We start from the raw sequence: 22,147 nt of genomic DNA on the forward strand, positions 1-22,147 counted from the left end.
GTCCCTGGCCACCCACCTCCACCCCTAGGCCAGGCCACTGTGATGGCTGCCGGGGCCTGGTGGCACCGTGGCCCAGGCTCTGGCACCCCGTGGGCCTGGGGGACCCGCTGGTGGGCCCTGGCGGCAGCCCCCCACTCCCATCCCAGGGGCTGGTGGGTTCTCACCAGCCACGTACACCGTGGTGGTCTCTTGTCCTCCCTCTTGCGCCAGGGATCCTGGCCAGGGCCCGGGACACCGGCGGAGAAAAATGTTGGTGTTGAATACAGAGTGGGCCGGAAGTAGCTGCGGGGGGCAAACTTCAATAAAGCACGGGCTGGAGCACCGTGCTGAGCACCCTACTGAGTACAGGGCTTGCCCTTGCACGGATAGGACCTGAAGAAAGGCCATGGATGAGTAACTTGCTCATCTTGAGAGACGCGGCGCCGCAGGCTCTGCCGCTGGAATTAACTGAGCGATCCCTGTGGCGAGGGGGAGGCCTCAACAAGCAGCGAAGCTTGTTAAGACCCAGTCGGCACCTGATACTTGCCTCAGTCCCACCTCATACGAGTATGGATCTGGCATTTAGAATCCTCCAGTTGGAGGATGAGAACTCCTGGACCTCTCTCCCCCCAGGCAGGGACGCCTCTTTGGTAAGGCTTGCACCTCCGGCCATGTCGGGTGCTACCCTGGGAACGTATTGTTAACAAAAGAGCAGCTCGATTTTTGCACTAAGTGTATTTATCAACGGCAAGTCCAAACTTTTTATATCTGTCGCCCTAACAAATCATCTATCTTTTTCAACTTTGCAAAACTGTCTCAGTGAAAGTCCTTGGCGGGGCTCTGACAGGCAAACGTTGACTCTGGTAAGCGGCTACGCATATAATCCTTTAGACATAAACCATCGACTGAGTCTGGGTCTAAGACTGGACCTAGGCACACCTAGGCTCCTCTGTGAGAAGGAGTTTACAATTGCTTTCTAAAATCCTTTCTGAACCTCGGGACTCAACGGCCCTCCTCAGCCACACGTCAGACTCTTCCTCTTAACGCGACGGTGAAATTGGCGTCACGGACAGGATTGCCATGGATAAATTGCCGCGAAAATATAAACGTGCGCCATCTCAAGTGGGAATAGAATGGGCCCAAAAATGTTGGCAAGATGAGGACAAAGCGGCAGAGCAGATAGAACGGTGTAGAAGTGAGTAAAAGATGAAAGAAGGTAAAGGCAAAGGACTTGTTTGTGCAGTTGTCCTGGTTCGGGCAAGGATAGAGGTAATGTCACAAGGAGCCAGGACAGGTGACCCAAGCTGGCCGGGGGCTACTCCATACCATGTCACGGTCATGCTCACCATAAAAGGGGGGCTAGTCAGGCAGGGGAGCGGGCGGCGCGGTTTCGGCGCGGTTCCGGACGGGCTGAGCGTCCGGTCGGTCGGTCGTTGGACCCGTAAATTGTTCTCTGCTATCCCCCATTGTGACTATCTGTTATCAGCACTGTTGTTGATGGTTTTCCCTCTCCCTTGCTGTCCCAGTAGTAAACTGCCCTTATCCCACCCCACGAGGCTTTGCCGTGGTTTTTCCCGTTCTACTCCCCATCCCGCCGGGGGAGGGGTGAGCGAGCGGCGCGTGGTGCTCAGCTGCCGGCTGGGCCTAAACCACGTCAGCAGTTTGGTGCCAGTGCCGCTCCTGTTTAACTGCCCCGTCCAAACCAAAACTCAGCGAGAGGCCATCACGTCTCTCACCGTCATCCCGGCGCTCCCGCACCGCGGCGCCTCGTCCTCCAGAAACCCCTCCTGAACCCCACGGCTGCAACGGCTGCACCAGACAGCCCCATCCCCCCCCTGTCTCCCCACGCTGGGCTCGCCCGGCCCACGCTCCTCCCGGTCCCACCTTTTCTTGCCGGTGCTCCTTACGCCTCCATCACCATGGAGTGGAAGAGCGCCTCGACCTTAAAGCGGAGATCGAAGGGCAGCGCCCGGTCCCCTGTCGGGGTGCCGCTGGGTGCCGAGCTCCCTCCTCTCCACAGGCGGCCCTGCTCGTCCCCGACGCCCCTGCGCACGCTGTTCTTCAGTTTGGCCCAGGACTGCCAGGCGTGCTGCAGCCTGGCCCCCTGGCCCAGGCCCTTGTAGCCCACCCAGGGCAGGGGCTCCCTGCCAGCTCTCTGCAGCCTGTCCAGGGCCTGAGGGGGAGGGGGGGCTGTGCCCACGGGGGCAGGGGCCACACCGGGCCCAGGCCGGGGAGAGACTCCCCCGGCGCAGCCGGCCGCAGGGCCGCACTGCCCATAGCGGGGCGCTTTGCCCACGCCTGCCTCGCGTCCTGCCTGGCCGGTCCCGCCTGTCCCTTTGGGGGTCCCTGGGCCCCGAGGACGGGGAGCCATGCCTGCGAGCCCTCGCTGTCCCCAGGGCTCCTGGGCAGAGGCGCCTTGCAGGCCCTGCAGCATCTCTCGGGGGCCGTTTGGGGGAGGCAGCCAGGTGACCTCCCACGCGTGGAGCGGCTCCCCCGCCGACGGCCAGCTCCAAGCCCAGCCGCAGTTCCAGCTGTGGGACCTCCTCGCGCACCAGGAGGTTCACGCCGTAGAGGACGGCGGCCAGCGTGGGCAGGTCCTGTACTGCCGTGGGCTGGCTGCAGTGCGGGCCAGCTGCCGGTGAAGAATCGGTGGCACTGCAGGCAGACCAGATACTCTTTCTTCACGGCCTCGCACAGGGTCGCAGCGCCGTCATCCTGTATTGCCTTCAGCTTTTTGCAGCAGGTCGAGGCAGATTTGGTTGTGTCCAGGGACTCCATCACGCATCTGGCGGAGCCAGGGGCTCAGGACAGAGAGGGGCGCTGGGGCCACCAGCGGGCTCTGCGGGAGGGGGCACAGCGGGTGTCAGGAAAGGGCAAACTCTTTCCCAGATCCTACTCTCGCCCACCGCAGCCTCCCCAGGGCGACACGGCGGCTGCCCGCGGCAGAGCTTCCCACAAGCGGGGAAGGGTCCCGGACGGGGCTGCCCCCCCGCAGGGAAGAGGGGCTCTCTTACCAGCCTTCAGGCTCTCCATAGACCCCTCCACGTCTTCCCAGGGGATGGAGGCTCCTGGGAGAGGAGGCAGAGGGGGACTAAGCAAGGGCAGCCCTCACGGGGGCTCCAGGGCCAACGGCGTCTCTCGGCCGGCAGCCGCTGCGGAGCCCGGCGCGGCTCTGGGACGGGGCTGCTCACCTATGGGGTCCTTCCTCCTGCTTCTCCTAAGGTCCTTCCCTACAGAGGTACCCTGCGCCACAAAGCCAGCGCCGGGTTAGTGCGGGCTGTCTGCCCTCGGCCAGGAGGGCCCCGTGCCCCTTTGTCAGGGTTTGGGGGGCAGCGCACCCCACAACATGGCCCAGAGCCTGCGCGGGAGCGGGCAGGACAGGTCCCTCTGGCCACCCACCTCCACCCCTAGGCCAGGCCACTGTGATGGCTGCCTGGGCCTGGTGGCACCGTGGCCCAGGCTCTGGCACCCCGTGGGCCTGGGGGACCCGCTGGTGGGCCCTGACAGCAGCCCCCCACTCCCATCCCAGGGGCTGGTGGGTTCTCACCAGCCACGTACACCGTGGTGGTCTCTTGTCCTCCCTCTTGCGCCAGGGATCCTGGCCAGGGCCCGGGGACACCCGGCGGAGAAACATGTTGGTGTTGAATACAGAGTGGGCCGGAAGTAGCTGCGGGGGGCAACTTCAATAAAGCACGGGCTGGAGCACCGTGCTGAGCACCCTACTGAGTACCCGGGCTTGCCTTGCACGGATAGGACCTGAAGAAAGGCCATGGATGAGTAACTTGCTCATCTTGAGAGACGCGGCGCCGCAGGCTCTGCCGCTGGAATAACTGAGCGATCCCTGTGGCGAGGGGGAGGCCTCAACAAGCAGCAAAGCTTGTTAAGACCCAGTCGGCACCTGATACTTGCCTTAGTCCCACCTCATACGAGTATGGATCTGGCATTTAGAATCCTCCGTTGGAGGATGAGAACTCCTGGACCTCTCTCCCCCCAGGCAGGGACGCCTCTTTGTAAGGCTTGCACCTCCGGCCATGTCGGGTGCTACCCTGGGAACGTATTGTTAGCAATGAGCAGCTCGATTTTTGCACTAAGTGTATTTATCAACGGCAAGTCCAAACTTTTTATATCTGTCGCCCTAATAAATCATCTATCTTTTTCAACTTTGCAAAACTGTCTCAGTGAAAGTCCTTGGCGGGGCTCTGACAGGCAAACGTTGACTCTGGTAAGCGGCTACGCATATAATCCTTTAGACATAAACCATCGACTGAGTCTGGGTCTAAGACTGGACCTAGGCACACCTAGGCTCCTCTGTGAGAAGGAGTTTACAATTGCTTTCTAAAATCCTTTCTGAACCTCGGGACTCAACGGCCCTCCTCAGCCACACGTCAGACTCTTCCTCTTAACGCGACGGTGAAATTGGCGTCACGGACAGGATTGCCATGGATAAATTGCCGCGAAAATATAAACGTGCGCCATCTCAAGTGGGAATAGAATGGGCCCAAAAATGTTGGCAAGATGAGGACAAAGCGGCAGAGCAGATAGAACGGTGGAGAAGTGAGTAAAAGATGAAAGAAGGTAAAGGCAAAGGACTTGTTTGTGCAGTTGTCCTGGTTCGGGCAAGGATAGAGGTAATGTCACAAGGAGCCAGGACAGGTGACCCAAGCTGGCCGGGGGCTACTCCATACCATGTCACGGTCATGCTCACCATAAAAGGGGGGCTAGTCAGGCAGGGGAGCGGGTGGCGCGGTTCGGCGCGGTTCCGGACGGGCTGGAGCGTCCGGTCGGTCGGTCGTTGGACCCGTAAATTGTTCTCTGCTGTCCCCCATTGTGACTATCTGTTATCAGCACTGTTGTTGATTGTTTTCCCTCTCCCTTGCTGTCCCAGTAAACTGCCCTTATCCCAACCCACGAGGCTTTGCCGTGGTTTTTTCCATTCTCCTCCCCATCCCGCCGGGGGAGGGGTGAGCGAGCGGCGCGTGGTGTTCAGCTGCCGGCTGGGCCTAAACCACGTCAGCAGTTTGGTGCCAGTGCCGCTCCTGTTTAACTGCCCCGTCCAAACCAAAACTCAGCGAGAGGCCATCACGTCTCTCACCGTCATCCCGGCGCTCCCGCACCGCGGCGCCTCGTCCTCCAGAAACCCCTCCTGAACCCCACGGCTGCAACGGCTGCACCAGACAAGCCCCGTCCCGCCCCCGTCTCCCCCACGCTGGGCTCGCCCGGCCCACGCTCCTCCCGGTCCACCTTTTCTTGCCGGTGCTCCTTACGCCTCCATCACCATGGAGTGGAAGAGCGCCTCGACCTTAAAGCGGAGATCGAAGGGCAGCGCCCGGTCCCCTGTCGGGGTGCCGCTGGGTGCCGAGCTCCCTCCTCTCCACAGGCGGCCCTGCTCGTCCCCGACGCCCCCTGCGCACGCTGTTCTTCAGTTTGGCCCAGGACTGCCAGGCGTGCTGCAGCCTGGCCCCCTGGCCCAGGCCCTTGTAGCCCACCCAGGGCAGGGGCTCCCTGCCAGCTCTCTGCAGCCTGTCCAGGGCCTGAGGGGGAGGGGGGGCTGTGCCCACGGGGGCAGGGGCCACACCGGGCCCAGGCCGGGGAGAGACTCCCCCGGCGCAGCCGGCCGCAGGGCCGCACTGCCCATAGCGGGGCGCTTTGCCCACGCCTGCCTCGCGTCCTGCCTGGCCGGTCCCGCCTGTCCCTTTGGGGGTCCCTGGGCCCCGAGGACGGGGAGCCATGCCTGCGAGCCTCGCTGTCCCCAGGGCTCCTGGGCAGAGGCGCCTTGCAGGCCCTGCAGCATCTCTCGGGGGCCGTTTGGGGGAGCAGCCAGGTGACCTCCCACGCGTGGAGCGGCTCCCCGCCGACGGCCAGCTCCAAGCCCAGCCGCAGTTCCAGCTGTGGGACCTCCTCGCGCACCAGGAGGTTCACGCCGTAGAGGACGGCGGCCAGCGTGGGCAGGTCCTGTACTGCCGTGGGCTGGCTGCAGTGCGGGCAGCTGCCGGTGAAGAATCGGTGGCACTGCAGGCAGACCAGATACTCTTTCTTCACGGCCTCGCACAGGGTCGCAGCGCCGTCATCCTGTATTGCCTTCAGCTTTTGCAGCAGGTCGAGGCAGATTTGGGTTGTGTCCAGGGACTCCATCACGCATCTGGCGGAGCCAGGGGCTCAGGACAGAGAGGGGCGCTGGGGCCACCAGCGGGCTCTGCGGGAGGGGGCACAGCGGGTGTCAGGAAAGGGCAAACTCTTTCCCAGATCCTACTCTCGCCCACCCGCAGCCTCCCCAGGGCGACACGGCGGCTGCCCGCGGCAGAGCTTCCCACAAGCGGGGAAGGGTCCCGGACGGGGCTGCCCCCCCCGCAGGGAAGAGGGGCTCTCTTTACCCAGCCTTCAGGCTCTCCATAGACCCCTCCACGTCTTCCCAGGGGATGGAGGCTCCTGGGAGAGGAGGCAGAGGGGGACTAAGCAAGGGCAGCCCTCAGGGGGGGCTCCAGGGCCAACGGCGTCTCTCGGCCGGCAGCCGCTGCGGAGCCCGGCGCGGCTCTGGGACGGGGCTGCTCACCTATGGGGTCCTTCCTCCTGCTTCTCCTAAGGTCCTTCCCTACAGAGGTCCCCTGCGCCACAAAGCCAGCGCCGGGTTAGTGCGGGCTGTCTGCCCTCGGCCAGGAGGGCCCCGTGCCCCTTTGTCAGGGTTTGGGGGGCAGCGCACCCCACAACATGGCCCAGAGCCTGCGCGGGAGCGGGCCAGGACAGGTCCCTCTGGCCACCCACCTCCACCCCTAGGCCAGGCCACTGTGATGGCTGCCTGGGCCTGGTGCCACCGTGGCCCAGGCTCTGGCACCCCGTGGGCCTGGGGGACCCGCTGGTGGGCCCTGGCGGCAGCCCCCCACCTCCCATCCCAGGGGCTGGTGGGTTTCTCACCAGCCACGTACACCGTGGTGGTCTCTTGTCCTCCCTCTTGCGCCAGGATCCTGGCCAGGGCCCGGGGACACCCGGCGGAGAAACATGTTGGTGTTGAATACAGAGTGGGCCGGAGTAGCTGCGGGGGGCAACTTCAATAAAGCACGGGCTGGAGCACCGTGCTGAGCACCCTACTGAGTACCGGGCTTGCCTTGCACGGATAGGACCTGAAGAAAGGCCATGGATGAGTAACCTTGCTCATCTTGAGAGACGCGGCGCCGCAGGCTCTGCCGCTGGAATTAACTGAGCGATCCCTGTGGCGAGGGGGGGAGGCCTCAACAAGCAGCAAAGCTTGTTAAGACCCAGTCGGCACCTGATACTTGCCTTAGTCCCACCTCATACGAGTATGGATCTGGCATTTATAATCCTCCAGTTGGAGGATGAGGACTCCTGGACCTCTCTCCCCCAGGCAGGGACGCCTCTTTGGTAAGGCTTGCACCTCCGGCCATGTCGGGTGCTACCCTGGGAACGTATTGTTAACAAAGAGCAGCTCGATTTTTGCACTAAGTGTATTTATCAACGGCAAGTCCAAACTTTTTATATCTGTCGCCCTAATAAATCATCTATCTTTTTCAACTTTGCAAAACTGTCTCAGTGAAAGTCCTTGGTGGGGCTCTGACAGGCAAACGTTGACTCTGGTAAGCGGCTACGCATATAATCCTTTAGACATAAACCATCGACTGAGTCTGGGTCTAAGACTGGACCTAGGCACACCTAGGCTCCTCTGTGAGAAGGAGTTTACAATTGCTTTCTAAAATCCTTTCTGAACCTCGGGACTCAACGGCCCTCCTCAGCCACACGTCAGACTCTTCCTCTTAACGCGACGGTGAAATTGGCGTCACGGACAGGATTGCCATGGATAAATTGCCGCGAAAATATAAACGTGCGCCATCTCAAGTGGGAATAGAATGGGCCCAAAATGTTGGCAAGACGAGGACAAAGCGGCAGAGCAGATAGAACGGTGTAGAAGTGAGTAAAAGATGAAAGAAGGTAAAGGCAAAGGACTTGTTTGTGCAGTTGTCCTGGTTCGGGCAAGGATAGAGGTAATGTCACAAGGAGCCAGGACAGGTGACCCAAGCTGGCCGGGGGCTACTCCATACCATGTCACGGTCATGCTCACCATAAAAGGGGGCTAGTCAGGCAGGGGAGCGGGCGGCGCGGTTTCGGCGCGGTTCCGGACGGGCTGAGCGTCCGGTCGGTCGGTCGTTGGACCCGTAAATTGTTCTCTGCTATCCCCCATTGTGACTATCTGTTATCAGCACTGTTGTTGATGGTTTTCCCTCTCCCTTGCTGTCCCAGTAGTAAACTGCCCTTATCCCACCCCACGAGGCTTTGCCGTGGTTTTTTCCATTCTCCTCCCCATCCCGCCGGGGGAGGGGTGAGCGAGCGGCGCGTGGTGCTCAGCTGCCGGCTGGGCCTAAACCACGTCAGCAGTTTGGTGCCAGTGCCGCTCCTGTTTAACTGCCCCGTCCAAACCAAAACTCAGCGAGAGGCCATCACGTCTCTCACCGTCATCCCGGCGCTCCCGCACCACGGCGCCTCGTCCTCCAGAAACCCCTCCTGAACCCCACGGCTGCAACGGCTGCACCAGACAGCCCCGTCCCGCCCCCGTCTCCCCACGCTGGGCTCGCCCGGCCCACGCTCCTCCCAGTCCCACCTTTTCTTGCCGGTGCTCCTTACGCCTCCATCACCATGGAGTGGAAGAGCGCCTCGACCTTAAAGCGGAGATCGAAGGGCAGCGCCCGGTCCCCTGTCGGGGTGCCGCTGGGTGCCGAGCTCCCTCCTCTCCACACGAGGCCCTGCTCGTCCCCGACGCCCCTGCGCACGCTGTTCTTCAGTTTGGCCCAGGACTGCCAGGCGTGCTGCAGCCTGGCCCCCTGGCCCAGGCCCTTGTAGCCCACCCAGGGCAGGGGCTCCCTGCCAGCTCTCTGCAGCCTGTCCAGGGCCTGAGGGGGAGGGGGGGCTGTGCCCACGGGGGCAGGGGCCACACCGGGCCCAGGCCGGGGAGAGACTCCCCCGGCGCAGCCGGCCGCAGGGCCGCACTGCCCATAGCGGGGCGCTTTGCCCACGCCTGCCTCGCGTCCTGCCTGGCCGGTCCCGCCTGTCCCCTTTGGGGGTCCCTGGGCCCCGAGGACGGGGAGCCATGCCTGCGAGCCCTCGCTGTCCCCAGGGCTCCTGGGCAGAGGCGCCTTGCAGGCCCTGCAGCATCTCTCGGGGGCCGTTTGGGGGAGCAGCCAGGTGACCTCCCACGCGTGGAGCGGCTCCCCGCCGACGGCCAGCTCCAAGCCCAGCCGCAGTTCCAGCTGTGGGACCTCCTCGCGCACCAGGAGGTTCACGCCGTAGAGGACGGCGGCCAGCGTGGGCAGGTCCTGTACTGCCGTGGGCTGGCTGCAGTGCGGGCAGCTGCCGGTGAAGAATCGGTGGCACTGCAGGCAGACCAGATACTCTTTCTTCACGGCCTCGCACAGGGTCGCAGCGCCGTCATCCTGTATTGCCTTCAGCTTTTGCAGCAGGTCGAGGCAGATTTGGGTTGTGTCCAGGGACTCCATCACGCATCTGGCGGAGCCAGGGGCTGAGGACAGAGAGGGGCGCTGGGGCCACCAGCGGGCTCTGCGGGAGGGGGCACAGCGGGTGTCAGGAAAGGGCAAACTCTTTCCCAGATCCTACTCTCGCCCACCCGCAGCCTCCCCAGGGCGACACGGCGGCTGCCCGCGGCAGAGCTTCCCACAAGCGGGGAAGGGTCCCGGACGGGGCTGCCCCCCCGCAGGGAAGAGGGGCTCTCTTTACCCAGCCTTCAGGCTCTCCATAGACCCCTCCACGTCTTCCCAGGGGATGGAGGCTCCTGGGAGAGGAGGCAGAGGGGGACTAAGCAAGGGCAGCCCTCACGGGGGCTCCAGGGCCAACGACGTCTCTCGGCCGGCAGCCGCTGTGGAGCCCGGCACGGCTCTGGGACGGGGCTGCTCACCTATGGGGTCCTTCCTCCTGCTTCTCCTAAGGTCCTTCCCCACAGAGGTCCCCTGCGCCACAAAGCCAGCGCCGGGTTAGTGCGGGCTGTCTGCCCTCGGCCAGGAGGGCCCCGTGCCCCTTTGTCAGGGTTTGGGGGGCAGCGCACCCCACAACATGGCCCAGAGCCTGCGCGGGAGCGGGCAGGACAGGTCCCTCTGGCCACCCACCTCCACCCCTAGGCCAGGCCACTGTGATGGCTGCCTGGGCCTGGTGGCACCGTGGCCCAGGCTCTGGCACCCCGTGGGCCTGGGGGACCCGCTGGTGGGCCCTGGCGGCAGCCCCCCACTCCCATCCCAGGGGCTGGTGGGTTCTCACCAGCCACGTACACCGTGGTGGTCTCTTGTCCTCCCTCTTGTGCCAGGGATCCTGGCCAGGGCCCGGGGACACCCGGCGGAGAAACATGTTGGTGTTGAATACAGAGTGGGCCGGAAGTAGCTGCGGGGAGCAACTTCAATAAAGCACGGGCTGGAGCACCGTGCTGAGCACCCTACTGAGTACCGGGCTTGCCTTGCACGGATAGGACCTGAAGAAAGGCCATGGATGAGTAACTTGCTCATCTTGAGAGACGCGGCGCCGCAGGGTCTGCCGCTGGAATTAACTGAGCGATCCTGTGGCGAGGGGGAGGCCTCAACAAGCAGCAAAGCTTGTTAAGACCCAGTCGGCACCTGATACTTGCCTTAGTCCCACCTCATACGAGTATGGATCTGGCATTTAGAATCCTCCAGTTGGAGGATGAGGACTCCTGGACCTCTCTCCCCCAGGCAGGGACGCCTCTTTGGTAAGGCTTGCACCTCCGGCCATGTCGGGTGCTACCCTGGGAACGTATTGTTAACAAAAGAGCAGCTCGATTTTTGCACTAAGTGTATTTATCAACGGCAAGTCCAAACTTTTTATATCTGTCGCCCTAATAAATCATCTATCTTTTTCAACTTTGCAAAACTGTCTCAGTGAAAGTCCTTGGCGGGGCTCTGACAGGCAAACGTTGACTCTGGTAAGCGGCTACGCATATAATCCTTTAGACATAAACCATCGACTGAGTCTGGGTCTAAGACTGGACCTAGGCACACCTAGGCTCCTCTGTGAGAAGGAGTTTACAATTGCTTTCTAAAATCCTTTCTGAACCTCGGGACTCAACGGCCCTCCTCAGCCACACGTCAGACTCTTCCTCTTAACGCGACGGTGAAATTGGCGTCACGGACAGGATTGCCATGGATAAATTGCCGCGAAAATATAAACGTGCGCCATCTCAAGTGGGAATAGAATGGGCCCAAAAATGTTGGCAAGACGAGGACAAAGCGGCAGAGCAGATAGAACGGTGTAGAAGTGAGTAAAAGATGAAAGAAGGTAAAGGCAAAGGACTTGTTTGTGCAGTTGTCCTGGTTCGGGCAAGGATAGAGGTAATGTCACAAGGAGCCAGGACAGGTGACCCAAGCTGGCCGGGGGCTACTCCATACCATGTCACGGTCATGCTCACCATAAAAGGGGGGCTAGTCAGGCAGGGGAGCGGGCGGCGCGGTTTCGGCGCGGTTCCGGACGGGCTGAGCGTCCGGTCGGTCGGTCGTTGGACCCGTAAATTGTTCTCTGCTGTCCCCCATTGTGACTATCTGTTATCAGCACTGTTGTTGATTGTTTTCCCTCTCCCTTGCTGTCCCAGTAAACTGCCCTTATCCCACCCCACGAGGCTTTGCCGTGGTTTTTTCCATTCTCCTCCCCATCCCGCCGGGGGAGGGGTGAGTGAGCGGCGCGTGGTGCTCAGCTGCCGGCTGGGCCTAAACCACGTCAGCAGTTTGGTGCCAGTGCCGCTCCTGTTTAACTGCCCCGTCCAAACCAAAACTCAGCGAGAGGCCATCACGTCACTCACCGTCATCCCGGCGCTCCCGCACCGCGGCGCCTCGTCCTCCAGAAACCCCTCCTGAACCCCACGGCTGCAACGGCTGCACCAGACAGCCCCGTCCCGCCCCCGTCTCCCCACGCTGGGCTCGCCCGGCCCACGCTCCTCCCGGTCCCACCTTTTCTTGCTGGTGCTCCTTACGCCTCCATCACCATGGAGTGGAAGAGCGCGTCGACCTTAAAGCGGAGATCGAAGGGCAGCGCCCGGTCCCCTGTCGGGGTGCCGCTGGGTGCCGAGCTCCCTCCTCTCCACGCGCAGCCCTGCTCGTCCCCGACGCCCCTGCGCACGCTGTTCTTCAGTTTGGCCCAGGACTGCCAGGCGTGCTGCAGCCTGGCCCCTGGCCCAGGCCCTTGTAGCCCCACCCAGGGCAGGGGCTCCCTGCCAGCTCTCTGCAGCCTGTCCAGGGCCTGAGAGGGGGGGAGCTGTGCCCACGGGGGCAGGGGCCACACCGGGCCCAGGCCGGGGAGAGACTCCCCCGGCGCAGCCGGCCGCAGGGCCGCACTGCCCATAGCGGGGCGCTTTGCCCACGCCTGCCTCGCGTCCTGCCTGGCCGGTCCCGCCTGTCCCTTTGGGGGTCCCTGGGCCCCGAGGACGGGGAGCCATGCCTGCGAGCCCTCGCTGTCCCCAGGGCTCCTGGGCAGAGGCGCCTTGCAGGCCCTGCAGCATCTCTCGGGGGCCGTTTGGGGGAGCAGCCAGGTGACCTCCCACGCGTGGAGCGGCTCCCCGCCGACGGCCAGCTCCAAGCCCAGCCGCACTTCCAGCTGTGGGACCTCCTCGCGCACCAGGAGGTTCACGCCGTAGAGGACGGCGGCCAGCGTGGGCAGGTCCTGTACTGCCGTGGGCTGGCTGCAGTGCGGGCAGCTGCCGGTGAAGAATCGGTGGCACTGCAGGCAGACCAGATACTCTTTCTTCACGGCCTCGCACAGGGTCGCAGCGCCGTCATCCTGTATTGCCTTCAGCTTTTGCAGCAGGTCGAGGCAGATTTGGGTTGTGTCCAGGGACTCCATCACGCATCTGGCGGAGCCAGGGGCTCAGGACAGAGAGGGGCGCTGGGGCCACCAGCGGGCTCTGCGGGAGGGGGCACAGCGGGTGTCAGGAAAGGGCAAACTCTTTCCCAGATCCTACTCTCGCCCACCCGCAGCCTCCCCAGGGCGACACGGCGGCTGCCCGCGGCAGAGCTTCCCACAAGCGGGGAAGGGTCCCGACGGGGCTGCCCCCCCGCAGGGAAGAGGGGCTCTCTTTACCCAGCCTTCAGGCTCTCCATAGACCCCTCCACGTCTTCCCAGGGGATGGAGGCTCCTGGGAGAGGAGGCAGAGGGGGACTAAGCAAGGGCAGCCCTCACGGGGGCTCCAGGGCCAACGGCGTCTCTCGGCCGGCAGCCGCTGCGGAGCCCGGCGCGGCTATGGGACGGGGCTGCTCACCTATGGGGTCCTTCCTCCTGCTTCTCCTAAGGTCCTTCCCCACAGAGGTCCCCTGCGCCACAAAGCCAGCGCCGGGTTAGTGCGGGCTGTCTGCCCTCGGCCAGGAGGGCCCCGTGCCCCTTTGTCAGGGTTTGGGGGGCAGCGCACCCCACAACATGGCCCAGAGCCTGCGCGGGAGCGGGCAGGACAGGTCCCTCTGGCCACCCACCTCCACCCCTAGGCCAGGCCACTGTGATGGCTGCCGGGGCCTGGTGGCACCGTGGCCCAGGCTCTGGCACCCCGTGGGCCTGGGGGACCCGCTGGTGGGCCCTGGCGGCAGCCCCCCACTCCCATCCCAGGGGCTGGTGGGTTCTCACCAGCCACGTACACCGTGGTGGTCTCTTGTCCTCCCTCTTGCGCCAGGGATCCTGGCCAGGGCCCGGCGACACCCGGCGGAGAAACATGTTGGTGTTGAATACAGAGTGGGCCGGAAGTAGCTGCGGGGGGCAACTTCAATAAAGCACGGGCTGGAGCACCGTGCTGAGCACCCTACTGAGTACCGGGCTTGCCTTGCACGGATAGGACCTGAAGAAAGGCCATGGATGAGTAACTTGCTCATCTTGAGAGACGCGGCGCCGCAGGCTCTGCCGCTGGAATTAACTGAGCGATCCCTGTGGCGAGGGGGAGGCCTCAACAAGCAGCGAAGCTTGTTAAGACCCAGTCGGCACCTGATACTTGCCTTAGTCCCACCTCATACGAGTATGGATCTGGCATTTAGAATCCTCCAGTTGGAGGATGAGGACTCCTGGACCTCTCTCCCCCCAGGCAGGGACGCCTCTTTGGTAAGGCTTGCACCTCCGGCCATGTCGGGTGCTACCCTGGGAACGTATTGTTAACAAAAGAGCAGCTCGATTTTTGCACTAAGTGTATTTATCAACGGCAAGTCCAAACTTTTTATATCTGTCGCCCTAACAAATCATCTATCTTTTTCAACTTTGCAAAACTGTCTCAGTGAAAGTCCTTGGCGGGGCTCTGACAGGCAAACGTTGACTCTGGTAAGCGGCTACGCATATAATCCTTTAGACATAAACCATCGACTGAGTCTGGGTCTAAGACTGGACCTAGGCACACCTAGGCTCCTCTGTGAGAAGGAGTTTACAATTGCTTTCTAAAATCCTTTCTGAACCTCGGGACTCAACGGCCCTCCTCAGCCACACGTCAGACTCTTCCTCTTAACGCGACGGTGAAATTGGCGTCACGGACAGGATTGCCATGGATAAATTGCCGCGAAAATATAAACGTGCGCCATCTCAAGTGGGAATAGAATGGGCCCAAAAATGTTGGCAAGACGAGGACAAAGCGGCAGAGCAGATAGAACGGTGTAGAAGTGAGTAAAAGATGAAAGAAGGTAAAGGCAAAGGACTTGTTTGTGCAGTTGTCCTGGTTCGGGCAAGGATAGAGGTAATGTCACAAGGAGCCAGGACAGGTGACCCAAGCTGGCCGGGGGCTACTCCATACCATGTCACGGTCATGCTCACCATAAAAGGGGGGCTAGTCAGGCAGGGGAGCGGGCGGCGCGGTTTCGGCGCGGTTCCGGACGGGCTGAGCGTCCGGTCGGTCGGTCGTTGGACCGGTAAATTGTTCTCTGCTGTCCCCCATTGTGACTATCTGTTATCAGCACTGTTGTTGATGGTTTTCCCTCTCCCTTGCTGTCCCAGTAAACTGCCCTTATCCCAACCCACGAGGCTTTGCCGTGGTTTTTTCCGTTCTCCTCCCCATCCTGCCGGGGGAGGGGTGAGCGAGCGGCGCGTGGTGCTCAGCTGCCGGCTGGGCCTAAACCACGTCAGCACTTTGGTGCCAGTGCCGCTCCTGTTTAACTGCCCCGTCCAAACCAAAACTCAGCGAGAGGCCATCACGTCACTCACCGTCATCCCGGCGCTCCCGCACCGCGGCGCCTCGTCCTCCAGAAACCCCTCCTGAACCCCACGGCTGCAACGGCTGCACCAGACAGCCCCGTCCCGCCCCCATCTCCCCACGCTGGGCTCGCCCGGCCCACGCTCCTCCCGGTCCCACCTTTTCTTGCCGGTGCCCCTTACGCCTCCATCACCATGGAGTGGAAGAGCGCGTCGACCTTACAGCGGAGATCGAAGGGCAGCGCCCGGTCCCCTGTCGGGGTGCCGCTGGGTGCCGAGCTCCCTCCTCTCCACGCGCAGCCCTGCTCGTCCCCGACGCCCCTGCGCACGCTGTTCTTCAGTTTGGCCCAGGACTGCCAGGCGTGCTGCAGCCTGGCCCCCTGGCCCAGGCCCTTGTAGCCCACCCAGGGCAGGGGCTCCCTGCCAGCTCTCTGCAGCCTGTCCAGGGCCTGAGAGGGGGGGAGCTGTGCCCACGGGGGCAGGGGCCACACCGGGCCCAGGCCGGGGAGAGACTCCCCCGGCGCAGCCGGGCGCAGGGCCGCACTGCCCATAGCGGGGCGCTTTGCCCACGCCTGCCTCGCGTCCTGCCTGGCCGGTCCCGCCTGTCCCTTTGGGGGTCCCTGGGCCCCGAGGACGGGGAGCCATGCCTGCGAGCCCTCGCTGTCCCCAGGGCTCCTGGGCAGAGGCGCCTTGCAGGCCCTGCAGCATCTCTCGGGGGCCGTTTGGGGGAGCAGCCAGGTGACCTCCCACGCGTGGAGCGGCTCCCCGCCGACGGCCAGCTCCAAGCCCAGCCACAGTTCCAGCTGTGGGACCTCCTCGCGCACCAGGAGGTTCACGCCGTAGAGGGCGGCGGCCAGCGTGGGCAGGTCCTGTACTGCCGTGGGCTGGCTGCAGTGCGGGCAGCTGCCGGTTGAAGAATCGGTGGCACTGCAGGCAGACCAGATACTCTTTCTTCACGGCCTCGCACAGGGTCACAGCGCCGTCATCCTGTATTGCCTTCAGCTTTTGCAGCAGGTCGAGGCAGATTTGGGTTGTGTCCAGGGACTCCATCATGCATCTGGCAGAGCCAGGGACTGAGGACAGAGAGGGGCGCTGGGGCCACCAGCGGGCTCTGCGGGAGGGGGCACAGCGGGTGTCAGGAAAGGGCAAACTCTTTCCCAGATCCTACTCTCGCCCACCCGCAGCCTCCCCAGGGCGACACGGCGGCTGCCCGCGGCAGAGCTTCCCACAAGCGGGGAAGGGTCCCGGACGGGGCTGCCCCCCCGCAGGGAAGAGGGGCTCTCTTTACCCAGCCTTCAGGCTCTCCATAGACCCCTCCACGTCTTCCCAGGGGATGGAGGCTCCTGGGAGAGGAGGCAGAGGGGGACTAAGCAAGGGCAGCCCTCACGGGGGCTCCAGGGCCAACGGCGTCTCTCGGCCGGCAGCCGCTGCGGCAGCCACGCTGCCGCGGCTCTGGGACGGGGCTGCTCACCTATGGGGTCCTTCCTCCTGCTTCTCCTAAGGTCCTTCCCCACAGAGGTCCCCTGCGCCACAAAGCCAGCGCCGGGTTAGTGCGGGCTGTCTGCCCTCGGCCAGGAGGGCCCCGTGCCCCTTTGTCAGGGTTTGGGGGGGCAGCGCACCCCACAACATGGCCCAGAGCCTGCACGGGAGCGGGCAGGACAGGTCCCTCTGGCCACCCACCTCCACCCCTAGGCCAGGCCACTGTGATGGCTGCCGGGGCCTGGTGGCACCGTGGCCCAGGCTCTGGCACCCCGTGGGCCTGGGGGACCCGCTGGTGGGCCCTGGCGGCAGCCCCCCACTCCCATCCCAGGGGCTGGTGGGTTCTCACCAGCCACGTACACCGTGGTGGTCTCTTGTCCTCCCTCTTGCGCCAGGGATCCTGGCCAGGGCCCGGGGACACCCGGCGGAGAAACATGTTGGTGTTGAATACAGAGTGGGCCGGAAGTAGCTGCGGGGGGCAACTTCAATAAAGCACGGGCTGGAGCACCGTGCTGAGCACCCTACTGAGTACCGGGCTTGCCTTGCACGGATAGGACCTGAAGAAAGGCCATGGATGAGTAACTTGCTCATCTTGAGAGACGCGGCGCCGCAGGGTCTGCCGCTGGAATTAACTGAGCGATCCCTGTGGCGAGGGGGAGGCCTCAACAAGCAGCAAAGCTTGTTAAGACCCAGTCGGCACCTGATACTTGCCTTAGTCCCACCTCATACGAGTATGGATCTGGCATTTAGAATCCTCCAGTTGGAGGATGAGGACTCCTGGACCTCTCTCCCCCCAGGCAGGGACGCCTCTTTGGTAAGGCTTGCACCTCCGGCCATGTCGGGTGCTACCCTGGGAACGTATTGTTAACAAAAGAGCAGCTCGATTTTTGCACTAAGTGTATTTATCAACGGCAAGTCCAAACTTTTTATATCTGTCCCCCTAACAAATCATCTATCTTTTTCAACTTTGCAAAACTGTCTCAGTGAAAGTCCTTGGCGGGGCTCTGACAGGCAAACGTTGACTCTGGTAAGCGGCTACGCATATAATCCTTTAGACATAAACCATCGACTGAGTCTGGGTCTAAGACTGGACCTAGGCACACCTAGGCTCCTCTGTGAGAAGGAGTTTACAATTGCTTTCTAAAATCCTTTCTGAACCTCGGGACTCAACGGCCCTCCTCAGCCACACGTCAGACTCTTCCTCTTAACGCGACGGTGAAATTGGCGTCACGGACAGGATTGCCATGGATAAATTGCCGCGAAAATATAAACGTGCGCCATCTCAAGTGGGAATAGAATGGGCCCAAAAATGTTGGCAAGATGAGGACAAAGCGGCAGAGCAGATAGAACGGTGTAGAAGTGAGTAAAAGATGAAAGAAGGTAAAGGCAAAGGACTTGTTTGTGCAGTTGTCCTGGTTCGGGCAAGGATAGAGGTAATGTCACAAGGAGCCAGGACAGGTGACCCAAGCTGGCCGGGGGCTACTCCATACCATGTCACGGTCATGCTCACCATAAAAGGGGGGCTAGTCAGGCAGGGGAGCGGGCGGCGCGGTTTCGGCGCGGTTCCGGACGGGCTGAGCGTCCGGTCGGTCGGTCGTTGGACCCGTAAATTGTTCTCTGCTGTCCCCCATTGTGACTATCTGTTATCAGCACTGTTGTTGATTGTTTTCCCTCTCCCTTGCTGTCCCAGTAAACTGCCCTTATCCCAACCCACGAGGCTTTGCCGTGGTTTTTTTCCGTTCTCCTCCCCATCCCGCCGGGGGAGGGGTGAGCGAGCGGCGCGTGGTGCTCAGCTGCTGGCTGGGCCTAAACCACGTCAGCAGTTTGGTGCCAGTGCCGCTCCTGTTTAACTGCCCCATCCAAACCAAAACTCAGCGAGAGGCCATCACGTCTCTCACCGTCATCCCGGCGCTCCCGCACCGCGGCGCCTCGTCCTCCAGAAACCCCTCCTGAACCCCACGGCTGCAACGGCTGCACCAGACAGCCCCGTCCCGCCCCCGTCTCCCCACGCTGGGCTCGCCCGGCCCACGCTCCTCCCGGTCCCACCTTTTCTTGCCGGTGCTCCTTACGCCTCCATCACCATGGAGTGGAAGAGCGCCTCGACCTTAAAGCGGAGATCGAAGGGCAGCGCCCGGTCCCCTGTCGGGGTGCCGCTGGGTGCCGAGCTCCCTCCTCTCCACAGGCGGCCCTGCTCGTCCCCGACGCCCCTGCGCACGCTGTTCTTCAGTTTGGCCCAGGACTGCCAGGCGTGCTGCAGCCTGGCCCCCTGGCCCAGGCCCTTGTAGCCCACCCAGGGCAGGGGCTCCCTGCCAGCTCTCTGCAGCCTGTCCAGGGCCTGAGAGGGGGGGAGCTGTGCCCACGGGGGCAGGGGCCACACCGGGCCCAGGCCGGGGAGAGACTCCCCCGGCGCAGCCGGCCGCAGGGCCGCACTGCCCATAGCGGGGCGCTTTGCCCACGCCTGCCTCGCGTCCTGCCTGGCCGGTCCCGCCTGTCCCTTTGGGGGTCCCTGGGCCCCGAGGACGGGGAGCCATGCCTGCGAGCCCTCGCTGTCCCCAGGGCTCCTGGGCAGAGGCGCCTTGCAGGCCCTGCAGCATCTCTCGGGGGCCGTTTGGGGGAGCAGCCAGGTGACCTCCCACGCGTGGAGCGGCTCCCCGCCGACGGCCAGCTCCAAGCCCAGCCACAGTTCCAGCTGTGGGACCTCCTCGCGCACCAGGAGGTTCACGCCGTAGAGGGCGGCGGCCAGCGTGGGCAGGTCCTGTACTGCCGTGGGCTGGCTGCAGTGCGGGCAGCTGCCGGTGAAGAATCGGTGGCACTGCAGGCAGACCAGATACTCTTTCTTCACGGCCTCGCACAGGGTCACAGCGCCGTCATCCTGTATTGCCTTCAGCTTTTGCAGCAGGTCGAGGCAGATTTGGGTTGTGTCCAGGGACTCCATCACGCATCTGGCAGAGCCAGGGGCTCAGGACAGAGAGGGGCGCTGGGGCCACCAGCGGGCTCTGCGGGAGGGGGCACAGCGGGTGTCAGGAAAGGGCAAACTCTTTCCCAGATCCTACTCTCGCCCACCCGCAGCCTCCCCAGGGCGACACGGCGGCTGCCCGCGGCAGAGCTTCCCACAAGCGGGGAAGGGTCCCGGATGGGGCTGCCCCCCCGCAGGGAAGAGGGGCTCTCTTTACCCAGCCTTCAGGCTCTCCATAGACCCCTCCACGTCTTCCCAGGGATGGAGGCTCCTGGGAGAGGAGGCAGAGGGGGACTAAGCAAGGGCAGCCCTCACGGGGGCTCCAGGGCCAACGGCGTCTCTCGGCCGGCAGCCGCTGCGGAGCCCGGCGCGGCTCTGGGACGGGGCTGCTCACCTATGGGGTCCTTCCTCCTGCTTCTCCTAAGGTCCTTCCCTACAGAGGTACCCTGCGCCACAAAGCCAGCGCCGGGTTAGTGCGGGCTGTCTGCCCTCGGCCAGGAGGGCCCCGTGCCCCTTTGTCAGGGTTTGGGGGGGCAGCGCACCCCACAACATGGCCCAGAGCCTGCACGGGAGCGGGCAGGACAGGTCCCTCTGGCCACCCACCTCCACCCCTAGGCCAGGCCACTGTGATGGCTGCCTGGGCCTGGTGGCACCGTGGCCCAGGCTCTGGCACCCCGTGGGCCTGGGGACCCGCTGGTGGGCCCTGGCGGCAGCCCCCCACTCCCATCCCAGGGGCTGGTGGGTTCTCACCAGCCACGTACACCGTGGTGGTCTCTTGTCCTCCCTCTTGCGCCAGGGATCCTGGCCAGGGCCCGGGGACACCCGGCGGAGAAACATGTTGGTGTTGAATACAGAGTGGGCCGGAAGTAGCTGCGGGGGGGCAACTTCAATAAAGCACGGGCTGGAGCACCGTGCTGAGCACCCTACTGAGTACCGGGCTTGCCTTGCACGGATAGGACCTGAAGAAAGGCCATGGATGAGTAACTTGCTCATCTTGAGAGACGCGGCGCCGCAGGGTCTGCCGCTGGAATTAACTGAGCGATCCCTGTGGCGAGGGGGAGGCCTCAACAAGCAGCAAAGCTTGTTAAGACCCAGTCGGCACCTGATACTTGCCTTAGTCCCACCTCATACGAGTATGGATCTGGCATTTAGAATCCTCCAGTTGGAGGATGAGGACTCCTGGACCTCTCTCCCCCCAGGCAGGGACGCCTCTTTGGTAAGGCTTGCACCTCCGGCCATGTCGGGTGCTACCCTGGGAACGTATTGTTAACAAAAGAGCAGCTCGATTTTGCACTAAGTGTATTTATCAACGGCAAGTCCAAACTTTTTATATCTGTCGCCCTAACAAATCATCTATCTTTTTCAACTTTGCAAAACTGTCTCAGTGAAAGTCCTTGGCGGGGCTCTGACAGGCAAACGTTGACTCTGGTAAGCGGCTACGCATATAATCCTTTAGACATAAACCATCGACTGAGTCTGGGTCTAAGACTGGACCTAGGCACACCTAGGCTCCTCTGTGAAGGAGTTTACAATTGCTTTCTAAAATCCTTTCTGAACCTCGGGACTCAACGGCCCTCCTCAGCCACACGTCAGACTCTTCCTCTTAACGCGACGGTGAAATTGGCGTCACGGACAGGATTGCCATGGATAAATTGCCGCGAAAATATAAACGTGCGCCATCTCAAGTGGGAATAGAATGGGCCCAAAAATGTTGGCAAGACGAGGACAAAGCGGCAGAGCAGATAGAACGGTGTAGAAGTGAGTAAAAGATGAAAGAAGGTAAAGGCAAAGGACTTGTTTGTGCAGTTGTCCTGGTTCGGGCAAGGATAGAGGTAATGTCACAAGGAGCCAGGACAGGTGACCCAAGCTGGCCGGGGGCTACTCCATACCATGTCACGGTCATGCTCACCATAAAAGGGGGGCTAGTCAGGCAGGGGAGCGGGCGGCGCGGTTTCGGCGCGGTTCCGGACGGGCTGAGCGTCCGGTCGGTCGGTCGTTGGACCGGTAAATTGTTCTCTGCTATCCCCCATTGTGACTATCTGTTATCAGCACTGTTGTTGATTGTTTTCCCTCTCCCTTGCTGTCCCAGTAAACTGCCCTTATCCCAACCCACGAGGCTTTGCCGTGGTTTTTTCCATTCTCCTCCCCATCCCGCCGGGGGAGGGGTGAGCGAGCGGCGCGTGGTGCTCAGCTGCCGGCTGGGCCTAAACCACGTCAGCAGTTTGGTGCCAGTGCCGCTCCTGTTTAACTGCCCCGTCCAAACCAAAACTCAGCGAGAGGCCATCACGTCTCTCACCGTCATCCCGGCGCTCCCGCACCGCGGCGCCTCGTCCTCCAGAAACCCCTCCTGAACCCCACGGCTGCAACGGCTGCACCAGACAGCCCCGTCCCGCCCCCGTCTCCCCACGCTGGGCTCGCCCGGCCCACGCTCCTCCCGGTCCCACCTTTTCTTGCCGGTGCTCCTTACGCCTCCATCACCATGGAGTGGAAGAGCGCCTCGACCTTAAAGCGGAGATCGAAGGGCAGCGCCCGGTCCCCTGTCGGGGTGCCGCTGGGTGCCGAGCTCCCTCCTCT

General features: G+C 62.7%; 1 protein-coding gene across 1 annotated transcript in view; it reads right to left on the minus strand.

The window, feature by feature from the left end:
- The window catches only part of LOC142601172 (fas-binding factor 1 homolog), a 19,129-nt gene extending 10,687 nt beyond the window's left edge, over positions 1-8,442 (minus strand). The window contains exons 1-7 of the mRNA XM_075749755.1: positions 8,437-8,442; positions 6,889-7,006; positions 6,351-6,405; positions 5,652-6,118; positions 2,994-3,047; positions 2,457-2,611; positions 1,887-2,134 (exon numbers count right to left, since the gene is read on the minus strand). Of these exons, the coding sequence (XP_075605870.1) occupies positions 1,887-2,134; positions 2,457-2,611; positions 2,994-3,047; positions 5,652-6,118; positions 6,351-6,405; positions 6,889-7,006; positions 8,437-8,442 (1,103 nt within the window). The remainder of the gene's footprint in view (positions 1-1,886; positions 2,135-2,456; positions 2,612-2,993; positions 3,048-5,651; positions 6,119-6,350; positions 6,406-6,888; positions 7,007-8,436) is intronic.
- Between the last annotated feature and the right edge of the window lie 13,705 nt (positions 8,443-22,147).

The sequence above is a fragment of the Balearica regulorum genome, chromosome 3 (genome assembly GCF_011004875.1).
Source record: "Balearica regulorum gibbericeps isolate bBalReg1 chromosome 3, bBalReg1.pri, whole genome shotgun sequence".
Taxonomy (NCBI): domain Eukaryota; kingdom Metazoa; phylum Chordata; class Aves; order Gruiformes; family Gruidae; genus Balearica; species Balearica regulorum.